This window comes from Poecile atricapillus, chromosome 4 (genome assembly GCF_030490865.1).
Source record: "Poecile atricapillus isolate bPoeAtr1 chromosome 4, bPoeAtr1.hap1, whole genome shotgun sequence".
NCBI lineage: Eukaryota > Metazoa > Chordata > Aves > Passeriformes > Paridae > Poecile > Poecile atricapillus.
Genome location: NC_081252.1, coordinates 25,069,445 through 25,096,255, shown reverse-complemented (window position 1 = coordinate 25,096,255; position 26,811 = coordinate 25,069,445). Strand labels below are relative to the sequence as shown.

At 40.8% G+C, this 26,811-nt stretch overlaps 1 protein-coding gene across 3 annotated transcripts in view; it reads right to left on the bottom strand.

Moving 5' to 3' along the window:
- Nucleotides 1–26,811, bottom strand: part of LOC131579324 (melanopsin-like) — a 50,092-nt gene that overhangs the window by 16,676 nt on the left and 6,605 nt on the right. For all 3 annotated transcript variants that reach the window (XM_058839044.1, XM_058839042.1, XM_058839043.1), the window contains 5 exons: nucleotides 20,892–21,015; nucleotides 5,530–5,672; nucleotides 3,672–3,805; nucleotides 1,987–2,190; nucleotides 1,374–1,545 (listed from right to left, as the gene is read on the bottom strand). In XM_058839044.1, coding sequence (XP_058695027.1) covers nucleotides 1,374–1,545; nucleotides 1,987–2,190; nucleotides 3,672–3,805; nucleotides 5,530–5,672; nucleotides 20,892–20,984 — 746 coding nt within the window. In that variant the 5' untranslated portion in view covers nucleotides 20,985–21,015. The remainder of the gene's footprint in view (nucleotides 1–1,373; nucleotides 1,546–1,986; nucleotides 2,191–3,671; nucleotides 3,806–5,529; nucleotides 5,673–20,891; nucleotides 21,016–26,811) is intronic.

The window sequence follows — 26,811 nt, the reverse complement described above, 5'->3', positions numbered from 1 at the left end:
GTCCCAAACACTTGCAAGGACATTTTTACTTACCTGCAGATTTATTTATTAAAGAGTATTTTCAGTGGGAGGCACAACAGGCAATCCTATTGTTTTTGTCATAAAAAATCAAATTCTCTTCTGACACCAAACACCCCCACATTTTATTTTAAAAAGTTTTATATAGTCAGGCATTTTGTATACTTTAGCATAGAAATAATAAATTTCACATATTAGTATTGCGAAATGGAGATACATTTCAGGCTGAAGACATTAATTACCAGCCAGCAGGGTAACAAAGTCTCTGCTGCTGCACTGTAAATATAGAACAGAATCACAGAAACATAGAATGGCCTGGGTTGGAAGGGAGCTTAAAGTTTCAACATCCCTGCCATGACCAGGGACACCTTCAACTAGACCAGGATGCTCAAAGCTCCATCCAGCCTGGCCTTGAAATGAGGCATAGGAAAAGCTTATGTCCACTGTGCTCCACAGGTGTACAAGGCACCATTATTCAAAGGATAAATTCCCTCGCTTGGTATGAAGTATACACACACAAAGCACAATAAAAGCCAAGACAAAGGCCAAAAAATAGAACTCAGAAAGAACTTCATTTTAGGCATATATAAATGTACTTATAAAAGTGGAATTTAAGCTTATAAAGCCAAATGATTTCAACAAGTGCCTGCACACAGGAGCAGAGAAAAGCCATCAGAACTGATGACACAGTTGAGTAGCAGGAAGGACTCACAGCACCAGCTGTGAGATAAGCTGACCAAAGGTAAGCTATGTGCTCATTAGTAGACAAATAACTGATAGAATGATGTTAGTTTACAGATCTGACACCCTGATGATTTTTCATTTCAAATATAGACCGACAATTTTTTGGGGAAAAACACCTGAGCAAGCATAGCCAGATATTATGCATGTATTTGTGATGCTTGGGTGATGCAGGATGTTTTTTTGGATGCCTGCCTCAAATAAAACTGTCAAAAAATATGAGGACTGTTATGTTTACAGATCTGCTCTAAGGCAGATGATTCTCCTATCACTACATATTTTTTATTATCTCTTGAGGCTGAAAACTGCTGGAATACACAAGGACATTGTTTTTTGCAGTGAAAATCTGAAATACAAATAACTCAATCCAATTATCTGATGTAATATTAATTACTACAGTACAATAAGATCAGAACCACCAGAGACTTCTTCTTCTACTCTGAAATTCACACATCCATTCCAATTTTAAATGGGTAAAAAACAATTCTCCTGTTACAGCTGTCAATTTCAATTCAGACTAATTTTTGATCCAGATTTTTATGCAGCTAAAAAAACTGAGAAAATATTCTATTACATAAAAAGGGATACATACTTCTTTTGGCTATCTTGCTTACCTGCCAGTACGCCTTATGGCCAGGAACATCGATAAATAGCAGTGGAATATTATTACCAGGGGGATAAAAAACACGCAGCAGCATAAAATCATGGTGTAGCTTCTGTTTGCAGGGGAGTAGGTTACATAGTCCCATGTACAGGATATCATCAAGCCCTCAGGCACATAGGAACCTATGGAATACATGGAACACATTCACACATGCACCCAAAGTTAGCACCAGTGCTGATCCAACCACTAAGCACTTAAAACAAACCCTGTCCTGTATCCATGGTCTTCAAGAGCTATGCCAGCCAAACTACACATCATATATGTGAGAAGTGAGGGCCCACGAGGAGAGGAGGTCCTGACTACAGAACTCTCAGGTACACACTAATACTCCAGCTGCAGTTTGTTCTGCTTGAATACATCCTGGGCGTAGGGGACAGAGGGTTCATGCAGTACAGCAGGTGCAGAAGTGTGCTACAACAACAAACATCAGGTGGTGGCAGGGCATCCTCACGAGGACTGATTTGAGAAAATGACTGATGAGAAAACTCTTTTTTTTATCCCTCAAGGAAGACTAAAATGAGCACACAGGTACTGCTAGGAGAGAGAGAGAGCAGACAACATACTCCAGCCGAGGAGCGGAGCCACGCTCCATCCCAGTGAGTAGAGCCACACTACAGCGATGATCTGCATGGTGCGTCTCTTGGAAGTCCACTGGATGGACTGCAGGGGCTTTGTGATCACCAGGTAGCGGTCAACAGAGATAGCCAACAGAGTCATCATCGAGGTTATCCCAAAGAGAGCCCCGCAGAAAGCATACAGGTTACAGCCTGGAGAGGGAAATGAAATGTCAGGGGTTTTCTTGAAAAGAGGCATGATTTCTCTCAGACCCCACTGAAATAAACCTCCCTTTTTTATCCTTGCTCAGGACTTCTCTCTCAATAGATGCATTTTCTTAGCTTCACATTTTCATAGTTATTAAATGTTTATTAGAAAAACACAAATATAAATAAAATACAAATATATGTATTTAAACGAGTCCTATTTTACTGCAGGCTGCAACAGGGAACCTTTTGTCAATGGAAAACTGCCTCAAGGAAAACCCAATCTAATTAAAGTTATATTTCCTGGACTGTTGCCCAATATATTGATCTTAACATGCTGCAGCAGATATCTGTCAATGATGGATGGGTGGTTCAAGAAATGACTTTGGTTTATGTGGCTTAAAAATGTAGAAGTGGTTTAAATTTGGTGACTAAGAGACCAGCTCTCTTAAAAACATAGTTCCAACTCCTATATTTAATGGCAGAATTTTTTTAAGGAAATGACATTTTTTACATGAAACAGACCCCTTAACCCCTTCTGCATTCAGGCACTGCACTAGCAGATGGAAAAACTTACACTGAATTTAATGGAGAAACATGTGTGGAAAGAGTATCCATTCTTTGAAACCTTGCACTGCCCCATGTGGTTATAGACAAGAGCCCACCAGGAATGACAAGCAGCAAAAACACCAGTTCCAACCTTTAAGCAGAGTTCTAAAGTCTATACAAGTAACTTGCAACTAAGGACCAAATCCCACTCAACTCAGCTTCATTTGTGGCAGCACGATAATTTGCACTGATTTTATCTAAGGGGATGAGCAAGACTAAAAATACCTTCAAACTAGGAAGAATCCCTTCTGTGCTGCTGAACAATACATGGTCTCTCGACTTGCTCCACCATTGTACAGCCACCAGTGGGTGCAAGTTTTCATCCATAATATGATGAGGAGCACCAAACAGCATTGGGCCTTCTGAGGTTCTTGCTATACCCACATTTCAGCTATAATTTCAGCATTTATCACCTTTCCTTTCTTGCAGTTGGAAAGACAGGAGCTTGAATTTGCCAAGTCCTCAAATGACTATTGTTATTTAAATCTCTGAATTAAATATGAGATTCCTAGAAGCATGCCAATGGATATACATACATTTCTAAATAAAAGTAGTAACTAGCCCTCAAAATGATACAGAAAAACTATTTACAAGTTACTAAGAATTTTCTGCCTATTTTCAGCCATAATACCTCCCTTACAAGCTAAAGGTAACATGATTATAGGTGCAAGCTGACTCCCTCCTTTCCAAAATATGTAAGATAAAAGAATCACAGCTGTAATTCAAAACATGTTGACATCACGCTGACTGATGATGTCTGGGGCTGTGACTCAAGAGATTTGTGCTGCTCTGTCTGTGGCACAAGCCAAGATCGTTGTGCTGAAACAGGCTGCAGGCAGCATAAAGCTGGCAAGGTGTGAATTAGTGTTGAAAAGTACCTATGTCTCCAAGTATCCATTCTCTGTGCAAGCTGTTGACAAAGCACATGGGTGCCTGAGAAGCCGACATCAGGAAGTCACTCACAGCTAAATTCATTATAAAGTAGTTTTGGGGAGTCCTCAGCTTCTTGTTGCTTAAAAACATGAGAAATACATAGTTTTAAAAAGACACAGTGGAAATTTAACTTTATAACTTTGCTTACTAGCATAAACAAATACTGTCCAGGTTGGAATTGATGGTTACTTGCAGTGAATCAATTGCTAATTATCAGTCAATTACTGCAGCTACAGCTGTAGTCATTTCTAAATTATTGAAAAAAAACAGGAGCAAAAAAAATGAATTGTTTTCTCTTCAGGCTAAGGAGATTTTCAGCTGTCTTGATAAATATGGATTTGTTCAGAAGAGCAGTTCCCTAGGAGTGCTGTAATATTGATTGTGCCTTGCACTGCACATGAGGAACATCTGAAGAAAGTTACAGAGCCAAAGGATCTGCTTCTGGCGATACTTTAAAAAACTGCTGACCTGAGGTGTTGTGTTGACACAGTTGGCCTGAAGTGGTTGAGATGCTGCTAACTAAATGACCCTTTTCAAAGTGCTACAGCACGAGCAGAGCACACACTGAAATTTGGAGAAAGTGCTTTTATTTATGTACATCTCATAAGAGAGAACAAAAACTCTCAGCTGCAGATGAACAGGCAACATTGAACACCACAACAAGGTGTGAAACCAGAGGTCTGCAAGCAAAGTTTGTCCAAGGAAAACAACTGAGACCTTTCTGATGTGCTTTGCAATATCAATATTTGCAGATAATATGAATTTCTTTCCTCATGCTGATAAACAAATAGTGAAAAAGAAAGTGAGAAAGCCATCTCAGTGCTGCTGCAATTCTAATAAATTCTTGGGTCACATGACTGCCTGCAAAAACAGGGTAAGAGAGAGTGCAGAGTTCAAGTGCTAATCTGCCAGTGCACATTTTCCTACTTTGACAATTTAATGCCTTTATTACACCAGCTAAACCACACACATTTCAAAAAAAATACAGAGCTTGTGCTGCATTTTAAAATATCATGAAGGTATCTACAGTTGCAAGGAATTAAATTTCTCTAAATCATATTAGAAACTGGTTATTCAAAGTAACACATTTACTGGTCTTAAACATTTAAGTTGAATTGGTTCATAACCCACTGCTGTCTCTAACATTGAAAGGCCCCACTGCATCACCATGCACAATGACAGCAAGTAGTGAATGAGGAGGATTTTGAAATCCATTATCACAGTGTGGGACAGAGGGCAAATGTTTATTTTTTTCCATGAGATTTTTGCACAGTCTAGCTGCATTAACTTTGGCTGACTATTATTCTGCTAAGAAAGCACACAAACTGACAGAAATCCTATGATCTGCCTGGAGCAGGAAATACACTGGTGGCATGAGCTCATTTCATGTAGCAGATTGCCTTCTTGGTCCTTTCAGGACCACTCGGCTCCTGGGAAGAGCGTCACTGTCAAGTATTTCTGCAAATACTGCAGGATAAGTGAAGAAATCTGCAGCTGCGAGACTGTGGTTTCTGTCATTAGAAGTATTAAACCATTCTTTAACCTTTCAATTGGAAATTGTTTGTAGAACAAGGTATTATTTTGTCATTTTATTTGAGTCTTTAAAACATCAGGAATTTACGCTGAGGTTGTCAGTGATGCACATGGATGTGTTTCTGTGTCTGTAGGGTTGCCTTCTCCTCTCTTTCCACCACGATTGTTGCCATTAGATTTAATCCAAGTGGAAAGCAGTGCAGAAATCTGTACATGGGCACAGGTGAAACTCAAGGCCACTCAGATCAGCCACAAAAGGAATTTTTGTACCTGTAAAATGCGTAGAGGACTAGGAGGTTTCCGATGATGCCAATGGAGCCAATAATGAGCACACATGTTCCTACGGTGTAAAGAACATGGCCAGGGATCTCTACCTTGGTCACAGTGTGTGGCTGGGTACTCATGTTCAAACCCTGAATTGAAAACAGAGGAAAAGGAAAGCTTAGCCCATTTGGGACCCTTAGTCCATGAACATATGCTCAGGTTGTTGGCATTCACTTCCACAACTCGTGCAAATCAAATACATACTTCTGAGCTCCTCTCTATCCCCTGTAATCAAGTTTCTCTCAGATAACTTTCATAATTTTGACAGTAGACATTTATCTTAAGAAAAGAGCAACAGAGAAAGCAGACTGGAAAAGACAACAAGGAAGTTACAATGATGATGTGAAAAAAGCAAAGAAGCACAAGCATAGAACTCGCTCTGGGTAACTGCTGCACTTTGGGGCACAGAGCTAGCTGACAACACAGACTGAGAGCATCAAATAATCTGTCACAGTTTGGCTTTATTAGGAGCAGTGATATCAAATCCCACACTAACAAACATTAAATCCCCTGGATCTCCCCAGGCTCACTATCCACTAACTCAGTGCTACAAAACCTGAGAATTCCCCATGCAAAGGAGAGGAGATGAGAGGTATAACAGCAGCACTAACACTGCCTGTGTAAGAAAACATACATTAAATAGCTTTGACACCATTTTCACTACCCTGTATCTTCCCCACATGAACAGGCTCCCTCTGTATTTTTTTTAAATCAGACTCAGATTTATCACTGTCTACATTCAGCAGCAAGGCAGCCTACAGCTAATCCACTCAGCTCACATTAGCATTAGCAACGAGAAGAGTCCAAATTGCCTTGTGAAGATTCTTATTTACCAAGTCACAAGCAGTTAAGTCTCAGACTCGCAATCAGACCTGGAGAGCTGAATCAAAGTTGTGGTACCTTGCCACAGCTGGGCACCTGCTCTACTTCACCCCCTTTCTCCACTGCACAGCTCAGTAATGTGTGGAGTGTGCGATAAGGCTGATTTTGGCCTGTGAGAGAGGAGCTGGGTGGTAGAACAGGTTAATATGATAACTATGTGATGATAACCAGTGATAGTATTCAAGCAGCCATTTCTTAAATGATGGGTACACCCTTTCTGTCCCATTGCTACCTTCTGATCTCCCATACTGCTGCTTCTCCTTTCTGCCTTATGTTCCTCACTCATCTGTGAGGTGCACACAGTACAGCTCCCTCCCTGCACAGCAGCCCTAGCTGTGGGCATTATCCCATTATCCCCCCAAGTTTGTGACCCTCCTGGGGCATGCCCTGGGGAGGCTGCATTGGGCAATAGGGAGGGCACGGTGAAGGGTGCTGCACACCCCGAGCATCCACACAACAGTGGTGGAAATGCTGACAGCAAAGCTCCCTGGACTGAAGTGATGTAGTAAAAAGTACAAAAGCTATGGCTTCAAAGCAGGAAGGTGCTTTTGAGCCTTCTCAGTCATCTGAGAGACTCTACCCTTGACAGGATGGCTACTGCCAACATGGCACTTCACCATACAGAGATCACATCACTGTAAAAGCAGGAAGCAATGGAAGAGAGCATCAGCTGGTGCTGGTTGCACCAGGGGGCTGTGACTGTTATTTCCAGTGCTTAGGCAGCAATAAAAAATGTCACTGTGTGCAGCATTTACCCTTGAGAAAGGCGTGAGAGGTCATGTAGGAGCAGTCAGAGCATGGTGAGGTGGCCCAGCAAAGAAAGCAGTCATGGTTTCTAGTGGCACCAGGCAGAGCCAGCACCATGCTCTCAGAGCAGGGCTGCCTGGGCATGCAAGTTAAGCACTGTAATGCCTCTCCTCCTCTCTCAAACCCAATAATCTCAGCAGTGTGTGTGCACTGAATTATAACCCTGCCACAATTCTGGCAATGCATACCAAAGAAGTTAAGCTGGGGAGAAAGGAAAAGTGTTCATTTTTTCTTCCTTTCCAGCTTATCTGTTAGGCATGCCAAGGATTTGCCTCTGCCTAGAGGTTTATTATATAGAGGGCTCTTATATAAATGTAATTCAGGGCAAGTATATGCCTGTCATGATTTATGCTTTACTTCAACATATGGGAATTCACAGTTGCAGAAATTCATTTGAGAAATGGACGAATTTCACACCCAAAGGTGTCTCACCTTATCTCTCTGCTGAAGAGAAGCTGACTTGGACATTTTGGCCTCGTTTACTCATTTGTGGGTGGTGAGCTGTGTCAAAAGCTGAAAAATATCTCAAATGACACATTTGTAAACTCAGTTTACAGTTTGCTGGCAATACTGGATGAAATATAAACTATTGGTGCTTAGAGAGTGGAATCTGGAAGGCAATAAATACCAGGGATTACACAGAGCCTTCAATCTCAGTGAGAAGCTAAAGTCAGGCATGTTTAGATAACACAGACTTTGGATCTTGCCTCCAGGGGAGTCCATGAAATACCACAGCCACTTCTGCTGCAATGTTAATAGCAGTTAGATAACTTTCAGATCTAAATGGAAAGACAGCTACTCATTCCCTCTGCTGGTGTTATGCTGAGAGAGCAGGATGTGGGAGGCATCCAAGCTGTATTAAATGTGGCAAGCTGACAAAGACCGAAAGCCATTTATAACACTGTCATTTGAATCTGAGAAGAAAAATGTCCAAATCACTCTGTGTGTGTGTGTGTGTGTGTGTATTTCAACAGAAAACCTCAACTTGGATAAAAAATAATTTCATTAAAGAGGTGGGAGATTTCTAAATAAAACAGTCTAAACCAGTACAAATAGCTGTAGGCTAATCAAGGAGAATATACACCTAATTTTTCTCACATAATGTATTTCCCCAATTTGGCATATTTTCACTATAGGAAACTTTTAAATTAAAATATTCAAGTACTCTTAAGGTTGAGAATTTAAGATCTACTTTGGTGGACAAATGCTGCTTTTCTAATACAGACCTGTCCTCCATATAGCATAACATCCACCTGGAGACAAGTAGCACTATCATCAAAGTTTTAGGATATTGATTAAATTTAGGATTTTTCTCTTTTCTTAGTGTCAACTCTGATAAGATGGCCTTTTAGCAGTTTTATTTAATGAGCTAAATACTTGCTAATGTAAATATTTTACTGTATAAAGATGAGGGCTGGAAATACGAAAACATTAAATACAAGCTTAGTGATGAGCTTTAAGGAGAAGTTCGTTTTTGCAGATCTTCTCAAAAGCTGTTACTTCTCAATGCATTTCCTTTTCTTACTTTTAGCTTCCCACAACTAGTAAGAATAAAATTAAGTTATAGGAGAATATTCCAGGTTACTATGAGTGTTTTTACTCAAGAAAGCTCAAATAACTATTACAAATCTTTCCAGATAACTTGGTAAGCAGGCCAGCAGCTATGTACAGCAGGTTGCATTCACTATAGACACTGATGAGTCATACTGTGTTATGTCTATATTAGCCTCTCTTAGCACCAAAATTATGTATCAAATGGTCAATGACAGCTGCTGTGAATCAGCAAAAGATTAGTTTGTACTTTGGGAAAGGTCCTGCCTTTTAGACTTAGTAAAGCAGAGATTTTTGTATCCACCTCGCGTCACCGAGATATACTTAGCAGTACTTTGACTGTATACTTTAGCCTGATCACCTTTATTTTATTAATTGCAAACTTAGACCTCTTGAGAATGCAACTGAAAAAAGTTAAAAAAATTAAAAGACATGTTGGGAGAAGTTCCCCTTCAGCTGTTTCACACTGCCATGGTGATGTACAGCGGACCTGGATTCAACATGCCTGGATCTCAGCTGTATTTATGGGTGCTCAGTATCATCACAGCTGTGTCATGTAGAGTGAAAAGCCTGCTCTGCATAAGCCTCAGTCTTGCTTCTTCTCTTTAGGGGTGTGATCTAACATAATGACAATGAAGGAAGGCACTACATTTTATTCAATGAATATATCGAATATTTAATGGATGAACCAAGTTTTCAAGTGCTCATTTGAAATGAGTTCACCGGTCCATTGTTTCCCCCAGACTCGCTTTGCCTCTCTCCATATTTTGGTCCTGAGAAAGAATCCTGGGCACTCTGCTGAAGACACATCCTTTTCCTGAGCGAACATTCCAAAGCCACCATCCAGAATGACCTGATTGTTTACGTCAAAAATCCAAATGTAAACAAGCAGCCCATGAAGATACCAGTAATTGCACCAGGGCCAGCTTCTGGTGTACTTTGTGACCCTGTGCTTGCTCTGTTTGACTCCTTCTGAATTAATGCTACAATCATTTGCATTTTGACTCTGAGCTGTTGGAGGACCTGACAACTCACATAAATTATGATGTGGCCTTGCCCTTATATATGAAGTGACTACAACATCAAAACATTGTCACCTACATGGCTGCTTGGAGGGCTTTCCTGGCAGGGTAGCCAACAGATCTGCAGGAAAATGGAGGGTAAACGATGAACAGTTGTCCCTCAACTATCTGGCAAAGGAAGCAGGCACCAGGTATAAAAATAAACTTTCTCTCATATTTCTCCCAAAATAAAGATGGAAACCATCAAACAGATGAAGGAAGTCATTCTAGGAAAGCTTTTGTACTTTGATTTCTGTGACAAAATGATGGCTGAATAATCAGAGTTATCTATTTCTGCTTTTCAGATGTTAAGATTAATAAAGAAGACAAAATAATTAATCCATGCAGAAGAAAAAAAATTGTTGTTAAAAAAGGAGGGCAAGGGCAGGTCTCCTTCAGTGGGTAGGGGTAGAAAATACTGGACAGAAATGGTTGTATGATTTGCATTAGATAGATATAAGATTACCCAAAGCTTTATTTACCCTCTGATTTTGCTCGTGGGTGCGAGCTCATCTTGTGGAAATGATTTACACTGAAATGAGCTTAAGGAAGGGCTTGCTTACATGGGGGATTTATGTGCACTAACAAGGAAATAAATTAACAACATAGCAGTCTCCCTGTGTTGAACTGCTCTGTGGATTCACAATGTAGAAGTTTGATTTGCTGTTCAAAATCTTGTCTATACCAGTACACCTGAAAATTTTTAAGAAAAATACTAAACAATGCTTAGATATGTTAGCTGAGATGGGAGAAATCTGAGCGTGCCAGCTAGCAGATAGTACTTGCCAAGTTCCTTATAATTCCACTGGATAGTCCACATAACCCAGGTAATTTCAGTATGAAGCACCACCTGGCTTGAAATTACAACAAAATCTGGGGCTTAATGAAATATCTTGTATGTATGTAGGAGCTCTTTGAAGCAGCAAACAGAAGGTGGTTGCTGTGTAGAGACTATAACAGAACTATATATATATACACCGTATATATACTCAGATATTTTATAAAAGATGACGTATTTAAAACGAAGATTTTTGGGAAATATTGTTAATATCTTTGGGCTTTTAAAAAAGCCCCAAACAAAATCAAGACAACAACTTTTCTTGTTCTGGCTGACAGTTCCAACACCACACAGTAGGGTCAGATAATTTGGCCCTCAGAAAGTCAAGTCAAACCGTGATCATCCACATGTGGAGAAGCTGCTTTCCTTATCAGCCTCTGGGTGACAGTCCTCTTCCACACTTGTTCCAGTCAGTTCACATGCAAAAGCCAGAAGCACTCAAACACACATTTACAGTATGTATTTAATAAAAATGAAAATCAGTTTAGCAAATGGACTTCCACACATGTGACTTCCATGCAGTCTATCCAAAAGTGACAAAGAAGAACAGGAACTGCCTGTGTATAACAGGACAAGTAGCAAAGTCAGGCATCTGCCCCACACCAAGGCAACTGTTCACCCAGACTGTCATCATAAATTTTTGGGAAAAACCTCAAGAATTTTTTCCAACAACACAGTACGTATTTAGTTGATTCCATTCCAGCAATTTGCTTCTGGGCTTCTGGCCAGTTGAAAAAAAGCACTGGATTTCAGGACTCATTTGTATTCTTAAGATCTCATGTTTAGCACAGCCTCTGCTTTGATGAGATGCTTTCTTTCAGGCCCTTAATATCTGTGCTTAAACTTCTTGCAAGCAATCTAATGAGGCATGGCTGGGGATGGCAGAAAAAAACCTTAAACTCCCCCAGAAAACTCCAAAGAGAAGAACCATCAAAACCTCATCAAGCTGTCAATACAAGAATCATCAGATACTTAAAGCAGGCATACTCAGATTTTTACATATCCAGCTTAATGAGTCAGTATAAGCAATAGATATTAATAATTCAGACGTCTTCCAAATTAATTGTATTATATTAAAATGATGCTTCTGAAAACATAACAATCAGTAACAAACAATGAAAATGAAAAGAATTTAAGTTTTAATATCTGTCTCCTAGTTACAAAGCTCTCAAAGGGCATATTTTCATCTCTCTGGAGACTGACTAAAAGAACTTTAAAATGTAGAGCCTTTTCTGGAAAGCACAGAGACATTGTTTTCTATGTACATCTTCAGCTACACTGCTGAAATCAGTGATAAAAGACACATTTGTTTGTCAGAGCAGGAAGGAAAAGGAAAAAAAAAATCCAACGTCAAATATCAGCCCAGCTGAAAAAGAAACTTGTGTTCCAGCTTGAGTGCTCTCTGCATGGCTTGGGCAGGGCTTGGCAAACGTGAGGGATTACCCAATGTTTGACAAGTTTTTCTATGCCTGCACAGCCCAGCCTTGCTCTGTGGGGAAGACCTGGCAAATAATTAGTACTTGGTTTCCTTTCCTGAATCCATGCCACGGGGATCAAACCTTGAGGGAATGGACTTTAATTTCAAGACCTGAAAATTTTAAACCATGGTACCAAAGGTAGGTTTCCTGAGAACATTTCTGTTCCAGTATTAGTGTACTTGTATAGTCCAGACAGGTAACATTAACAAGGTCTTCACAATATTTTCCTCTGCAGAAATTTTATGTTCTACTTAAATGTATTCAGTTCTAGTCTGAAACCTGAAAGAACCAAATTCTACCGTGACTTGTGAATTTTTGAAAAACAAGCAAACAGAACCCACTACCAGAAGCTGCTAACACTCAAGCTGGGGGCTCAGTCCATCTTTCCCCTATCATCTCTCACAGGCTTGCATCCCAGTGCAGACAGTTCCTTAATGTGACCCCTGAGACACTCACCATATTGTCCCCTTGGCCACAAATGACGTCAAAATTATCTGATGCTGTGTCCAAATGCACCTCAAATCACAGCCCGAGCTATACACGCTCGGGCAGGCAGCACACTGAACAAATCTAATCAATGCTGACACTGCATCAAAATTAGCTGGACTATCACAGTTCAGTGCATATTTGTTTGGCCATGAGGGAACAGATGACTGCTAGCACAGTGCAACAACAAAGCAGTAGGCAGAAATCTCAGGAGATATATATATATATGCACACACACACACACATATATATATATATGCACACATATATATATATATATATGCTCTCTTTTTTTAGAGCCTTGGAGCATGTTAGTTAAAAACATGGGTGGTTAGAACATGATATGCTGTCTAAGTCCTTCAATATAAGAAATTTAGCAGTCATCAGGGAAAAGCTACAGCAAATACTTGTTTTAATCTTACTATTAAAGCATACTTTAATATGTTATTTTTCTCCTGAGCATCCTGCTGCTAAGTGGAGCTCTTTAATAACCACACAAAATTCACCTAAAAAAGAAATCTCATTCTTCTATGTTTGCCAGCCAGTGGTGAGAGTGTTTTGAACTCACTTGGCTCTGTAACCCTTAGGGACAACTTGTCTTCTTCACCTGAGCTGCTCTCCCTCCTCTGCCTTCTGTGAGCTCATCCTGCTCTGGTTCATTCATCCCAGGCTACCAGATGATGGCTCTTCCCATTTCATCATGCCTCATACTAGGATGCTCCTGCTTCAGCCTGCCCACCATGTGCCAAAAGCCTTTTTATCAGCTGCCAGTGCTGGCTGGTGACAAGGCAATGCCACAACACCCATGGACTGCCTGGAACAAGCCCTCTTCCACTCCATCAGCCCCAGCAGCACGAGCTCAGCTCCCAAGTGAGACTCACATTACTGCATTTAAAAGAAGTACATGAAGAAATGTCTGCCCATCTACAGCTGCTGGCAACACACTGAAATTCTGATCTCTGCCAGTGGTTTCTGAGAGCTCTGCTCTGAGGTTTCAACATATACTCTGGCCTCTGGACAGCTGAACTTTTATATTTTAATTACAAAAAAAAAAAAAAATTTCTTCCTTACTCTTAATAGCTGAAAGAACATCCTTCACCAGCCACCTCTGGCCTTATGCACCTTGTCTAGATGTTAGCAGTCTTTTCATTCCACTGTTCAGCTTCTCAGGGAGACCCACTCAACTGCTACTGGAAGATCTGTGCATGGAAACTGCTCCGAGAAAAGTACCCTGCAGTTTAAATAGATCCCATCAAATATTGTGCTTACTTTTAAGGGCCATGGGAAAAAAATCCCATCAACTGACATTGGCTTTTCAAAGGCTGATTACAAAATGAAAGCACATCCCACTAAATCAGCTAAAGCAAGATGTTAACTTTTACTAATCCCATATGGTGTTTCTAATGCTACTTTTAAAAATACAAACAGCTAATAATTTTCACAAATGTCACCATTTGGTTCCTGCTGGATTCTCTGCTCTAAACTTCTTCTATCACCTATGAAGAGCTGTGGTGCATGATGAAGGAAATACAAATAATGAGAGTATTAGTAGAATTACACTTCTTTAGCTCCATTACAATGAAGCTTTTTTACAATTTTTACTAGCTAGGCATAAAGACCTGTAGATTTCCCTCTCTACTTTTCACTATTTCTAAAAAACCCACTTTTTCTTCTGCAGGAAATAGTCTTAGCTGAAGGCCTGAAACCAGATACATTTTGCACCAGCTAGGGTAATTTCCATATTTCAAGAAGAAATTTTGGTTATGGGTGACATGGGTGGGGGTGGAAGACAACTCAACATCTTGTTGGCATTTGCGTCATTCTATCATGTACATTTGGGAACATGAAAACTGCTAAAAGTAGTCAGATCAGAGCCCCACCATCTCCTGTGTCTCACACCTGGCAGAGTCTGGCAACAGATGCTTTTAAGAGGAAGAACACGGGGAATAGAGCAAGTGAACATTCTCAGTCTGCTAACTTCAAGCACATTTGTGATATCAGTATAAACACTGTCACATTCAGTTTCTGTTTAGATCAAAGAATTGTCTGATCACTCTAAGATGAGGATTCTTCCATGCTATATATGCTTGCTTCTGTTTAATATTCCTCTGTGCATGGAAGGTGGGGTGTGCAGAAGGCAGAGCCAGACACTTCCCAGAGGTGCACAGGGAATGAACATCAAGAAGGTCAAAATGTTGAAGTGAGCCCTGCTTGGAGCAGGTAGTAGGACTTGACAACCACCATTCCAACATAAAATATTCCATAATGCCAGCAATAAAATCTCCAAACACACAGTTAATAAATAAGGGTTAAAGCCATAAGTGAACTGAAATACAATTTCAATTACTCAAGGACATGTATTCTGTCTCAGTAAACTGAAAATCATAGAGTCGAGTGAACCTAAATGCTGTTTTATGCCCAGAGACTTTAGACACTTTCAACTGATAATCTCTGAAGAGACAGTATTTCTTGCATGGGAAGGCTGCAGTTAAGTGCTCCACCTAATTTGCAACTCTTTTTCCTACTGTGGCTTTAAATCCCACATTAAAAGAATGATTTCCAGAGGTCTTAGGCACTTCACACCTATTGATTGCACTGCTGGCAAAACACCTACTGTTTTCCGGTGGTGCTGAAAATACTCCCTGGTGTTTATCTGAGCTGTTAGGTGCCTAAGCATCACAAAAAATCTGCCTTTGAAGTAATTTTTGATTGATTTTAGAGAATCTAACTGGACCACTGATACAATGTTAAGTCCAATGGCCTGATGCATTTCAGTCTGACAGATTCCCACTGGATATAAAGCACCTAGCCACCACAGGGAATGGAGATAATCAAGATGGCTGGGAAGAGAAAGAAGTTACCGGGAGAAATACGTTCAAGGAGACCTATCTCTGCAGCAAAAGGCAAGTCGTTATTGCCAAACGAAACCTTTTGGCAGGAGCACAACTCCCCTTAACTCTAAAACAAGAGTAAAACAAACTTCAATCTCAGAAGGAGATCACTGCTTTTCTAGTCCCATGGAGGTTGAAGAACTCACACATCTCTTGTGGACTTAGCATTGCTAAAGGAAGAGAGACCAATGTCTCCAAAAGAACAATTGAAACCGGCTGCTCCATTTACAATTAGAAATTTACTGCAGTACTGAAGACATTTCAAAGATTGAACTTGCAAAATAAAAAAAAAATGCCTGCAATATGAGCATAATTAGAGAGAAATTAAAGCAATCAAAAGACCTTTAGATTTCTAAAGCACTAAACTAACAAAGCATAAAAAGAGACACTTGGTGGAAATAGGTGTGTATAGTGTAAGTAATGTCTCTATCTCTCAGAAAATTATCTCATGGCAGTGCTTATCCTGGGAGAAGAACCAATATATTACACAAAAGCAAATGCCTTTACTTTGGTTTGGAGAAGCTTCAAGACAATTTTGAGACAGCAGTGAAAGGAGCTTCATCTTTTCCCTCTCCACTGCAATGTGTAACCCACTAAAAGTAGGGATGATGCAGTTGTTTTAATGTAGTCCCTTGCTTTAATTCTACAGGCCACTTTTCAAGACTCTACAAAAACTAACAAAAATTTTGGCACATCAGTGTTAGGAAACATAATCTCCGTCTCATCCTCATGATTATGTCTGGATATGGGGTAGATTTGAAGCATCTTCTACATTGCCTTGGAAAAGCTTGGAATCGGGAACAGAAAATCTCAGCACAAGACAGCTCCCTTTTCTTAGTTAAGAAGAAAAGTGCCATTTACAGAAAAGAACCCTTATGTTAAAAAGCATATAAAAAAGCCAGCAAAGTAATATGCACCAGAGAATCTCAAAAAACAAATAGAAGTCTAACAAAGCCCTGTGTCTGCCTCGAGTCATTTGAGTTCACACTGGACCTTCCTCTGTCCACCCAGTTCTGGAAAAGCATCACATTAAAGAGCATCTCTCAATGGAAGAATGGCTGAAGGAACAATTTGCTCACAACAGCTGTGGGGGTACATAGAGATATTTGAGTTTACTCCAGGAGTAAAAGCCTACTGAACACAAATAGCTACTATTAGTTGCAAAATTGCATTGAACTTCAGCAGAAGTTTATTCCTATTAGTTTTCTTGTATCAAACATTGAGCTAATGACAGAGTGCAAAGCAATTTGACAGCCATTGATTCTAAATATAAAATAATTCTGTTACAACTGGGTTATTTAAGTTTTTTGAACCATTACCCAGGACACCATCAGACTGCTACCTCCTGTGCTGTGGAAGAGGGATGGCAAATCTTGTAGCCCTCCAGCATTTGAGCGACACTGCCTTCCCTCTCCAGCTGCTTGAGGAGTAACTCACTGGCACTTACCTACAGCAGTGCCACTGGAGTTTTCTGAAGTGCCAGCATGGATCCACTAAGAGTCTCCCTGGTGCTCCTGAAGTCACCTTCATTTGCCATCACTCAGCTGTGGTGCAATGGTCTCTGCAGCACCGTGGAGGGAGGGACCTCTTAAGGCAGCGACTGCACAAGTGACAACAACGCTGCATGTTTGTAAGCCATGCTGACCCTTTCCCTAGCAGAGTAAAGTCAATTACATCATTTGAGAACCTGCACGAGTTTCAGTACAGAAACTGTAGCAAAAGATACCAGGTATATAAGAAACCATGTGTATTTTTTTTTCTCAATAAAAGGCAAGTAATTTATTGAGCACTACATTATTGGTTGCAGAAAGTTTGATGAAAGTATTTTGCCCTATTTTAAATTCAAACCCAAACAAATTTCCTTCTCACTTGAGATAAAGTCCTTTTTTAGGCATTACTAACTTTGCAAAGCACAAAGTGAATTCTTTCCTGTTGCTTTAGCAGGTCTAGATTAGCTAGAGCTCTTTAAATGTTGCCCATTTCATCATGCAGCCAGCATGGGCTTGGTTTCACCTAGTCAGTCATTTCACTGGGAGCACAGCTGTGCTGATGGCAGTCCGTCCAGAGGGATCAGCAACAATTACAGCAGTCCATCTTCCTATTTCTTGGGCTTTCTGCTTAGGGCATGTTTGAACTTTGCAAATCTGTCAGAGAAGCTGCCAATACCATTCCCTGGGCTGTTCTCAGCAGGATCAGGTGGTAACTCCCAGCTCAGACCTCACTGCAAGAGGCTGGCCCAGGCACACGGGGTGATCCAGCTGCACAGCAGCCCCAGCCTGCATCCTAGAACCATGCCTTGCATTCTGCATGTGCCACATCACACGTTCAGCTACTGACTACCATCTGTACCAGGCATTTCTGACTGCTGACTCATTTACCTGCTAAGTATGCTTCCAAGCCCCAGTGCCTACCAAAGCTGCATGTGAAGTCAGAACAATATCTTTTTATTTAAACCTTTCCTAAGGTGGCTGTCCTTATCACAGAATTTATAAAGAGTGTCTAGCAGCATGCAATCAATTTATGCAAGTCAGCCTGGTGCTTCCTCTCAGCTGCATTAAGAGTAGCTACTAAAATTCCCTTGCATCTGTACACTAAGATTTCCTGCTTTTCAGAACTGAGAGAGTTTGACTTGTATTGCAGCTGCAATGTCTTGCAACTCCATGCTTCTATTAAGTTTGCATAACTTTGCAAAGCTCTCAGGTACATTGATACCAAAGGCTGAATTAACTTATGCAGTAACACTGCTTTGTCATGCCCTGGGGGCTCAGGGGTATGACCAGCCTCACTTAACCACCTGCAACAATATGCAGACACACATCTCTGGGTCCTGTTTGTGCACTGAATTTTGCTTCCCAGCTGCCTAGCCAGGGACTGCTGGACTAAGGAGATCATCCTCAGCAGCCACCCTCTCTCTCCAGGCTGGCACCTCAGGGCACTGGAAACACAGGACATCCTAAGGGGGGGATAATTTGCAACCTCTGAAGGAAGTCAACCAAATTTCAAATTTAGATCCCTTGATCAACTTACGTGGTTGCATATACATATATATACATTATATACATATCATTTTGCACAGCTAAGTTTGTGGCAAGAGAAAGCAATACAGGATGTGAACTAGCTGAAAATTTGGTGAGTATATAACGACAGTGAACAAAACCTGGATTTCCTCAAAAACTTTAGAGAAAATTTAACAGCAAAAAGGGTCACAGGTAAAAATGGAATTAAAAAGAAAAACTGAAAATTAAGACCTTCAGCAGTGACAGAACACAATATTGGTATATAAATTTGAGTTATAAGTTACATGCTCCAATTTCTTTTCACTTGCCACTTATTACTTAAAAGGACTCTATAAAAAGCTTGCCCCAACTTTTTGTCTCACTTTTTCCAGGACCTGTTGCAATGAAACAAAATCTGTAGCCTCCCCTCCCAGGCTGGAGTTTCTCCCACAAAATTCCCATAAACTTTTCTTTTCCGCTCTTCAGACTAGAAATAAATATTCTTGGTAGACTTCTTTGAATGCCAGGGCTGGGCTGGCTAATGAAACTAAGTCCACACAACTTACCAAAGATTTAGCAGTAAATCTTCTGACCTAAAATCTCTACAAAATATTGTAATGGTGTAAGGTCAGGGTATACAGGGATGGGGCTGTATGAGGACAGAGGTACACAAATTCTTTATATTTAGCTTGCTGGGCTTTGACCTATCTCAGTCTTCTGCCTCAAATCATCATAACTAATTTGTAATGCACAAGAAAATCCTCTTTTCATTATTAATGTGTTCAAATAATCCTAGCTTAATGTATAAGGCTTGTATTGACAAGCCTTTCTACAGCACTTCATTTAGGTCACTTTACATTCTATTAATCGGCTCCACAAAAGGATAACAGTAAAATCTGCTTTCAGACTTCATTTATATTTCCTTTCTCATAAAAATGCTCCTGCTATTATGGATCAGATCACAATAAGGTTTAATCAATCGGCTCTTGATGATGCAACAAATACCATCATAAGAAATCTCCTAATACATCAACCCCTTGCACAGCCAGTTCTCCCATCAGCCTAAACTCCAAATCAATCCTAAAAATATAAACAAAACAGCACAAAATAGAAAACAGATTTCCCTCTGGGTGAGCCGGGTCAGACAAAAACACACACACACACAGATATACACACACAGAGAAAATAAATATCAAAATTCACATTAAAACAACTTCAGTGAGATTTTCCTTCCAGAGGAGAAGCAATTCATTTAAATCATTCCTTAGAAAACAAAGCAGAAGAGAAATGCTCCCTTCCCTCCTCCCTGCCCAGCTCCCGCTTCCTGAAGCCTTCCTCCTGGCACGTACTTTTTGGGCTCAGCCGAAAGCATTTCCCTCCCCTCCGCACATCTGCTCTGTGCTGGGCTGCCGAGCTGCGACTCATCCTGGGGAGTGCTGGAAATCCCAGGCTTTTAAAAGCTGCTCCAAGCCCCTCCTGGGCTGCCAGGCTGCCAGCTCCGGCAGCGATCGAAGCACAGCGTGGCCCCCAGCAAGCCACACGACCCGTCAGTCACCCTCAGTGACTGCTGCTCCAAGTGCAAACAGATGACTTCAAACAAACAAATCAACAAACCCTATCCACACCCAAATGCCTCACAATTTAAAAATAATACATATATATCTATATCTATATACACATATATATACACATACATACATACATATATATGTATGCATACATTCATACACACAAACATACATACATTCATTATTTATTTATTTGTTTATTTAATTTTAAAAAGGATGGACACCCAGAATAGCTCGTTTCCAGGGCAGCCCCCCTGGCTGTCTCTGCCCAGCCCATCCTGACAGTACCCCAAGCCCCTGCAGGTGCTACCACCGAGGCTGGGCACCCTTTGAGAGTCAGCACCTGAGGCTGTGCCTGCTGCCCTGCACTCTGAGGTGGCTGGAAGCAGCATCTGGGCATCCCCTGCCGCCCCTCTTCCCCAGCCTCCACTGGCTGGCCGAACCTGGCTCCAGCTTTCCTCTTGCACAGCCTGTGCTCCATCCCCAAGGCCCATGAGCCCCCTTGGCCAGGTATGGGTGGCTCTGCCCTGCTGCACAAGTGAGCAGAAACATGCCTAAGCCATGGGTTTCCTGCAGGGCTGCCAAGAAACGGTATAACACAGAACCACTTCCCAGAAACTCAACCTGCAGTTACCAAAACTTCATTTGCACAACATGCCTTAACATTCAAGTGCTTCCCTTCACAGAGGTGCTTGAATAGCCACAGAATGTTTAGTGAGCAACAGTGAATGGGTCACAGGAATTTCTTACCTCAGACCAACTTGTTGGTGTCAGGGTTGTAAAGATGAGCATTTCAGAAGCACTGGAACATGATGAAAAGAGCAGGGATCTGATGGAAGGCATGCTCTTTGAGAGCCTCTCTCCTGCACTTTGGCTAGAAAGACATTAGAAAAGTCTTTAGACTTAGAGATAGGTTTCTATCTCTATATCATTTCTATTTTCAATGTATTAATATTTTCCACATACTTGCTTTCAGTGTTCCCCTTTTAAAAGGTGGGAATGGAGAGGATGTGTGAGAATGAGTTTTGTCTGGAGAAGAAAAGATTTAAAGTGGTAAAGAAAGGAGGTAGAAACTACAGTTTAATCAAAGTTCAAGGAACTTACATGCTCCCTCCATCTAGGGCATGACAGTGGTCACAGCTCCTCTGAATCTGAAAACAGAATCTGAAAACTGTTTCTGCCCACAGAGTAACCCTTTTAATTGATGATTTTAAAGTCAGTAGATATTGAACTACAGGTATAGAACTTACAAGAATGGTGAACATATACCACATAGATACTCTGCAAATGGTGGAGATTCTAGACTGGAGGCCTAGATTTCAAAACAAAGTTTACTTTGACACTTAATAACCCAAAGACACGATGAACATGTTAGAATATATTGAACAGCCAGCCAGACCAGAAAAAACCCAAAATTATTCAGTGAAAACACAATATGGTGTTATGCATTGTATTATAAAAGTCAAATTATGGTATCATTGTCACACATAATTTAGACACCAGTACTGTTTGTTGGTCATTATGACTTCATCCTTGGGTTTCATTCCCTACTGATCCACCTTATTTCCATTCAATCATTTGACCTGACAGGTTCTGCCTCCCTGCTCTGAAGATGCCCAGTTGTTAGCTGCTGTCTTTCAGTCAGTTGTACACTGGCATCTTTTAGGTCCACCTGTTGACCTGATCTCTGTGATCTGCTGGCTGTAGATCTGTTTGGGAGTGAACCTCAGTTTTTTCCATTACTTTATATGCTCCAAGTTCAAATCCACCAAACACATACATTAGATATTGTTACAGTTACATTTTTTTGGTTACAACTTTTTCCATAAATATTGCCTTTCAGAGGAAAATCCATACACAATATCGGAGCTACTATATACATTAGTGATAGTTTTAGAACCTGTTGATTTATAATTTGTTGGCTAATAATGTTTCTTAACTCCAGTTTAAATTTTCTGTAAGGCAACAGATATCACACAAGAAATTATCAACCCTCTAACATGCACAGGAGGGTTCTCTTTTTTCCTTTCTTTACAGAAGTAACTAAAATACTGGAAATGCTGCTCTCTGAGATCTGAAAATGTCCCAATGGAACTGAGGAGCCAGACGTCCTGAGGAACTGCTTTCTTTGCTCATGTTGTTCACTCCCACATCTGCAAGCTGGAGCTGAAACTTCTCTGAGTACAAGCCACTACATACAATACCTCACATAGCTGGATCAAACTGAACCCTATCTTCTGTGAGATATTCTGATTTCAGTTTAGAATTGGATACCAAGGGGAAAGTTAACTGCCAAATAAAGCAAAGTTCTTCATGCTTCAGACTTGTTTAGACTGACAGGTTCTTGACTGACAATTTAATTTGGCTCCATGAATGACAGTGTTTAGGTACAACTGAACCTCCAGCCAGAGGATTACTGAATTCCTGTCCCCCACATCTCTCTTTCCTCCTTTGATATCAAGATTAGTTCTTCATTAGGCCTTTCTATTTCAGCTGTCTGTAATTAATCCTAGAACATGAGAAAATGCAGTAAAACAAAGTGTTTGGACTCACTGAGCTTTATGAACTGCACTTGCATCCTTAAACTCACTGTGTATTTAAATAAAAGCACTGAAAATCAGTGTCTTAAAATTAGTCACAGAAAACAGATTGCTCAGGTAACTGGAGAAACAGGTAAGGTAAATAACTGCCTAAAAAAAAGGTCAGATAAAACGCCTGAGACACAGTCAAGATCCAGGCACTAAGTAGTAGCAGTTCTGTGTGCAGATTTAAAGGAACCAACCAAATATTGAACAAAATACAGAAAAGAAGTATATGTGGTTGTTTGGAGTTTTTTTTTTAGGAAAATAGACTAGAGTGATTTAGGATGAATAATAGCATTTTACATTTCTATGACACCTTTCATCCCACAGGCTCCCAAAGCAGTTGGCAAATATAACAAATTGAAGGACATTATCCTCCGTACACTGGAATAATTTGTCCATCACTAAAAGCATCCTTGTTGGAGCAAAAAGTGGTATCTGTTTAACAGGTTAGATCTATTGTGACAAACACCACATCTCAGCAAAGCCACAGGGAGGGCATAATTGTCAACAGATGGAATGAGTGCTGAATCCTGTATTAATCAGTGGTTAGAAGTAGTCTGCTAGTATTTTTCCAGTTACCACTGGTGATGACGACTTTATCACAGATCTTGAAGAGCTGCCATGCCCAGGGCAGGCTTTCTCATGACCCAGCTCCTCTGGGCACCCTCCTCAGCATGAGGTGCCTTCACATGCCACCATCCTCCTCCTTGCAACACTTGAGTGTTATATTCACCAGACAGAGCGAGAGCAGACATTGACTCTAAAACATCCAGGCATGAAAACAGACCCAGTGGTCAATCAAGAGATGCTGCACACTGAGAAATGTAGAATCATAGAACAGTTTAGGTTTGAAAGGACCTTTAGAGGTTATATAGTCCAACCACTGTGCAATTAGCAGGGATGTCTTCAACTAGATCAGAGCCCCTTGAATATTTCCAGGTGATTCATCACCTCTCTGAGCAACCTGTTCCAGTGCTCTACCAACCCTCATTGCAAAAGACTTCTTTCTTATATGTAATCTAAACCAACCACCTTTTAATTGATTTAAACTGTCAACTTTGATCTAAGCCTTCACCAAAGTGTTTCTCTCATTGCAGCTGTATTTCTGGCAACATAGAAAGTGTCAAAGGTGTTTCACACACAACAGACTGTTCACATATGCTGATTCCTAAGGCACATGGGTCTGACAACAACCTGACCAGATCCTTGGAAGTCTCTGAGCATTGAGGTTAGCAAAGCAGGCTCAATTCGGTTACAGACTACTATCTATAATGGCAAAGGGAGCAGAACTGAACTGAAAAGCTCCTCCAGGAGCTTCAGATTGAGTGGGATGGAGCGAGTTTCACACTCCCCTTGTCTCACAGTCACATCAGGGATCTCTGTTCTCTTTCTGTCCAATAATGGCTACTGATGATACACCTATGGCTACTGATCACTGAAGAGTGAAAAACAAGGTGAGTACAGCATGATTATTAAAAAACTATAAAAAAAAAACCAAAAACTGGAAGAAAGAAGAAAAATCAATGAAAGCTAAACACATAACCACTGAACTGGTACATTCTAGCTTTAAAAAGAAAAGAAATAACATTAAAATCCCTTTCCAGATGTGTTGTTGGACCAAAAGACTGTTAAGGTCTGATGGGTAATCCACAGTTATATGTTAATTTTGGGATGGAAGAGGAGCATGTTTGGAAATGTGTTTTGGGCTGTCGAATAACCAACAGTGAAATAAAAAGTGGGAAAAGAATCATATGCCAATTAGCAGAATGGATTTATTGAAAAGTCCATATTTTTCACTAGTTTAAAAAATAGCCACAAGGTTGATCCAGGAACTATTCTTGGGACTGTTATAAGCTGCTATACAAACACTCAATGTCATCCTGCTGAGCTTCTGACAAGTCTAAAAAGTCTCACATATTTCACATGGCAGCTGAAATATTTTAATTGCAAAGGAAAACAAAGTGTTAGCATGGGTCAGGCCAGCTGAGTGTGAATGAAACAACCATAGAAACTTTAGGGCTTGGAAAACCTGCCAAGAAGTTGCTCAGCTAAGTGCTTCTCAAGGTAGGGTTAGTCATCATGGACAAGTGGCAGTTTTTCAAACACTAAACTTCTACAGTATAATCTCAGCTTTAGGATATGAATGCAGCCAGTTAACATCAAGGTGTGAGTTAGACAATCACAGAATTACAATGCAAATCTCTCTGTTACAGTTTGCTCTTGAGTGACAAAGAAGACCCAACAATGCTTATCTAGGACACATCTTATGCACAGGTCACACCAGCAAAAATGTAAATCTGTACAAGCTTGATTCTCTCCTCCTCCTCAACTAACAGAGCATATTCTAATGGCAATGATTAATTGGCATTTGTTTTTTCCTTTCTCCTTCACCTCTGCTAAGCCTAGAGAAGTTTTTCCTGCTTTCATTCTGAGAGTGAGAAGCTGAAGGTACCTGAGGTGGTTGTCCTTGCATGAACAGGGGCTTCAGCATAATTGCTATCCCCCCTCTCCAAGCCCCTTCTCTTACAGAGGCTGATATCCCTCCTACTCCCTTATTCTACCAGCAGCAATGAGTTACCAGGACTCAGACAACTTTTCATCCCAAGCTCACCCTTAGAGTCCTTCCCACAGAAAGAACAAACCAGTCGAGATCCACACCCAATCTCATTCATGAGCTGATGACATTAATTTTCTCAAATACAGCAAAGGATTTTCAGCCATGGCTTATAATCTTCATGGCCTTTGAACACCCTGCCTCCCAAGGAGAGGGTCCTCGGCATCAAGCCACAGCCAAGGAATGTTATCTCTGCTGGACACACAAAATGGCAGGGGAAGAAATGCAACTGTCAAATGACCTGAGGGAGGAATTCAACTTCATAAGGCTCTGGGGGAGACATTCATCTTGGGGACAGGAATCTGGGCTCTTAGTTACCACTCCCAGCACTGCTATGCACCCTCTGGAAAGGCTGTTTGAACTGGAATGGAAATGGACCTGTCCTGGAACATGGACCTCAGATCAACATTTTGCTACACCACCAGTACTGTAAACTTATTCAAAAGACAATCTCTTTTACTTTCAAGATTCAGTTTAAAAACACTTTTCATGATACCAGTGTTTTCCACAGGAAAGACATTCTGATTTTTTACTAACTCACAGGTTTTTTCTCTGGCCTCATTCAATCACAGAGTTTCTCCAACAGCTTATGGAAAAACCCTAAAAGTCACAACTTTTGCTGTCAAAGTTATGGCAGTGACAGTCACACAGATTTTGTTGTTGTTGTTTTGTTATCTTCTATATTGAAGTTTTCCATTTGTGGTCAAAGGTGACTTATTTCTAAAAACAGAAACATTTTCACACTTTAAATGCTTAAAACAAAATCCTTTTGTGTAAAAAGCCAGCCTGGAGAATTTCATCCTGGCAGCTGAACAAATCAGAGTCTTATCAATGCTTAGAGAGGTAATGAGGTTATAAAAAAGAACCCCAAATTTGGTATTGGCTCCCTATTTTAGACACTCTTCTCAAAAGAAACACCGAAACAAGGAAGCCCTTATAGATCTTCAGTTCCTATATGACAAAGGATGGAAGAATATACTTGGATGTAAAGCATGTGTGACCCACACGTCCTTGAAGGGGGACAACTGTTACGATCCAGAAGGAATACATCATGTTAGGCAATAGCTGTGCTACTGCCCTGAACACTTAGCAGAAAGTGCTGTGGCCTGTTAAGTGCTGGCTCCAGGGGCTCCAGCACAGCCCCTAACATGGCTCTGATGGTCCCTGGTGACACGGTGACACGGGCTCTGTGTGCGCTCCCGGTGATGCTCTGCCCTGTTCCTACCATGGCACTTTGCAGAGTACAGTGAGGGAAGCACATGTGGTGTGACCTTTCTGAGCCCAGCCCTTTCCTCACCCTGTCAGTGATCGGACACCAGTTCCAGCTCTGCAGGAACCTGCAGTGTAAACCATTCCCACCAGTCACCTCCTAAATTAGGGGAATTAAAATCCAGGTTCTGCTGAAATGATGGGTATGAGATGGCAATGTGCTTCAGAAGATCTCAGGAGGTACTGTGATGCAAAAAAATCC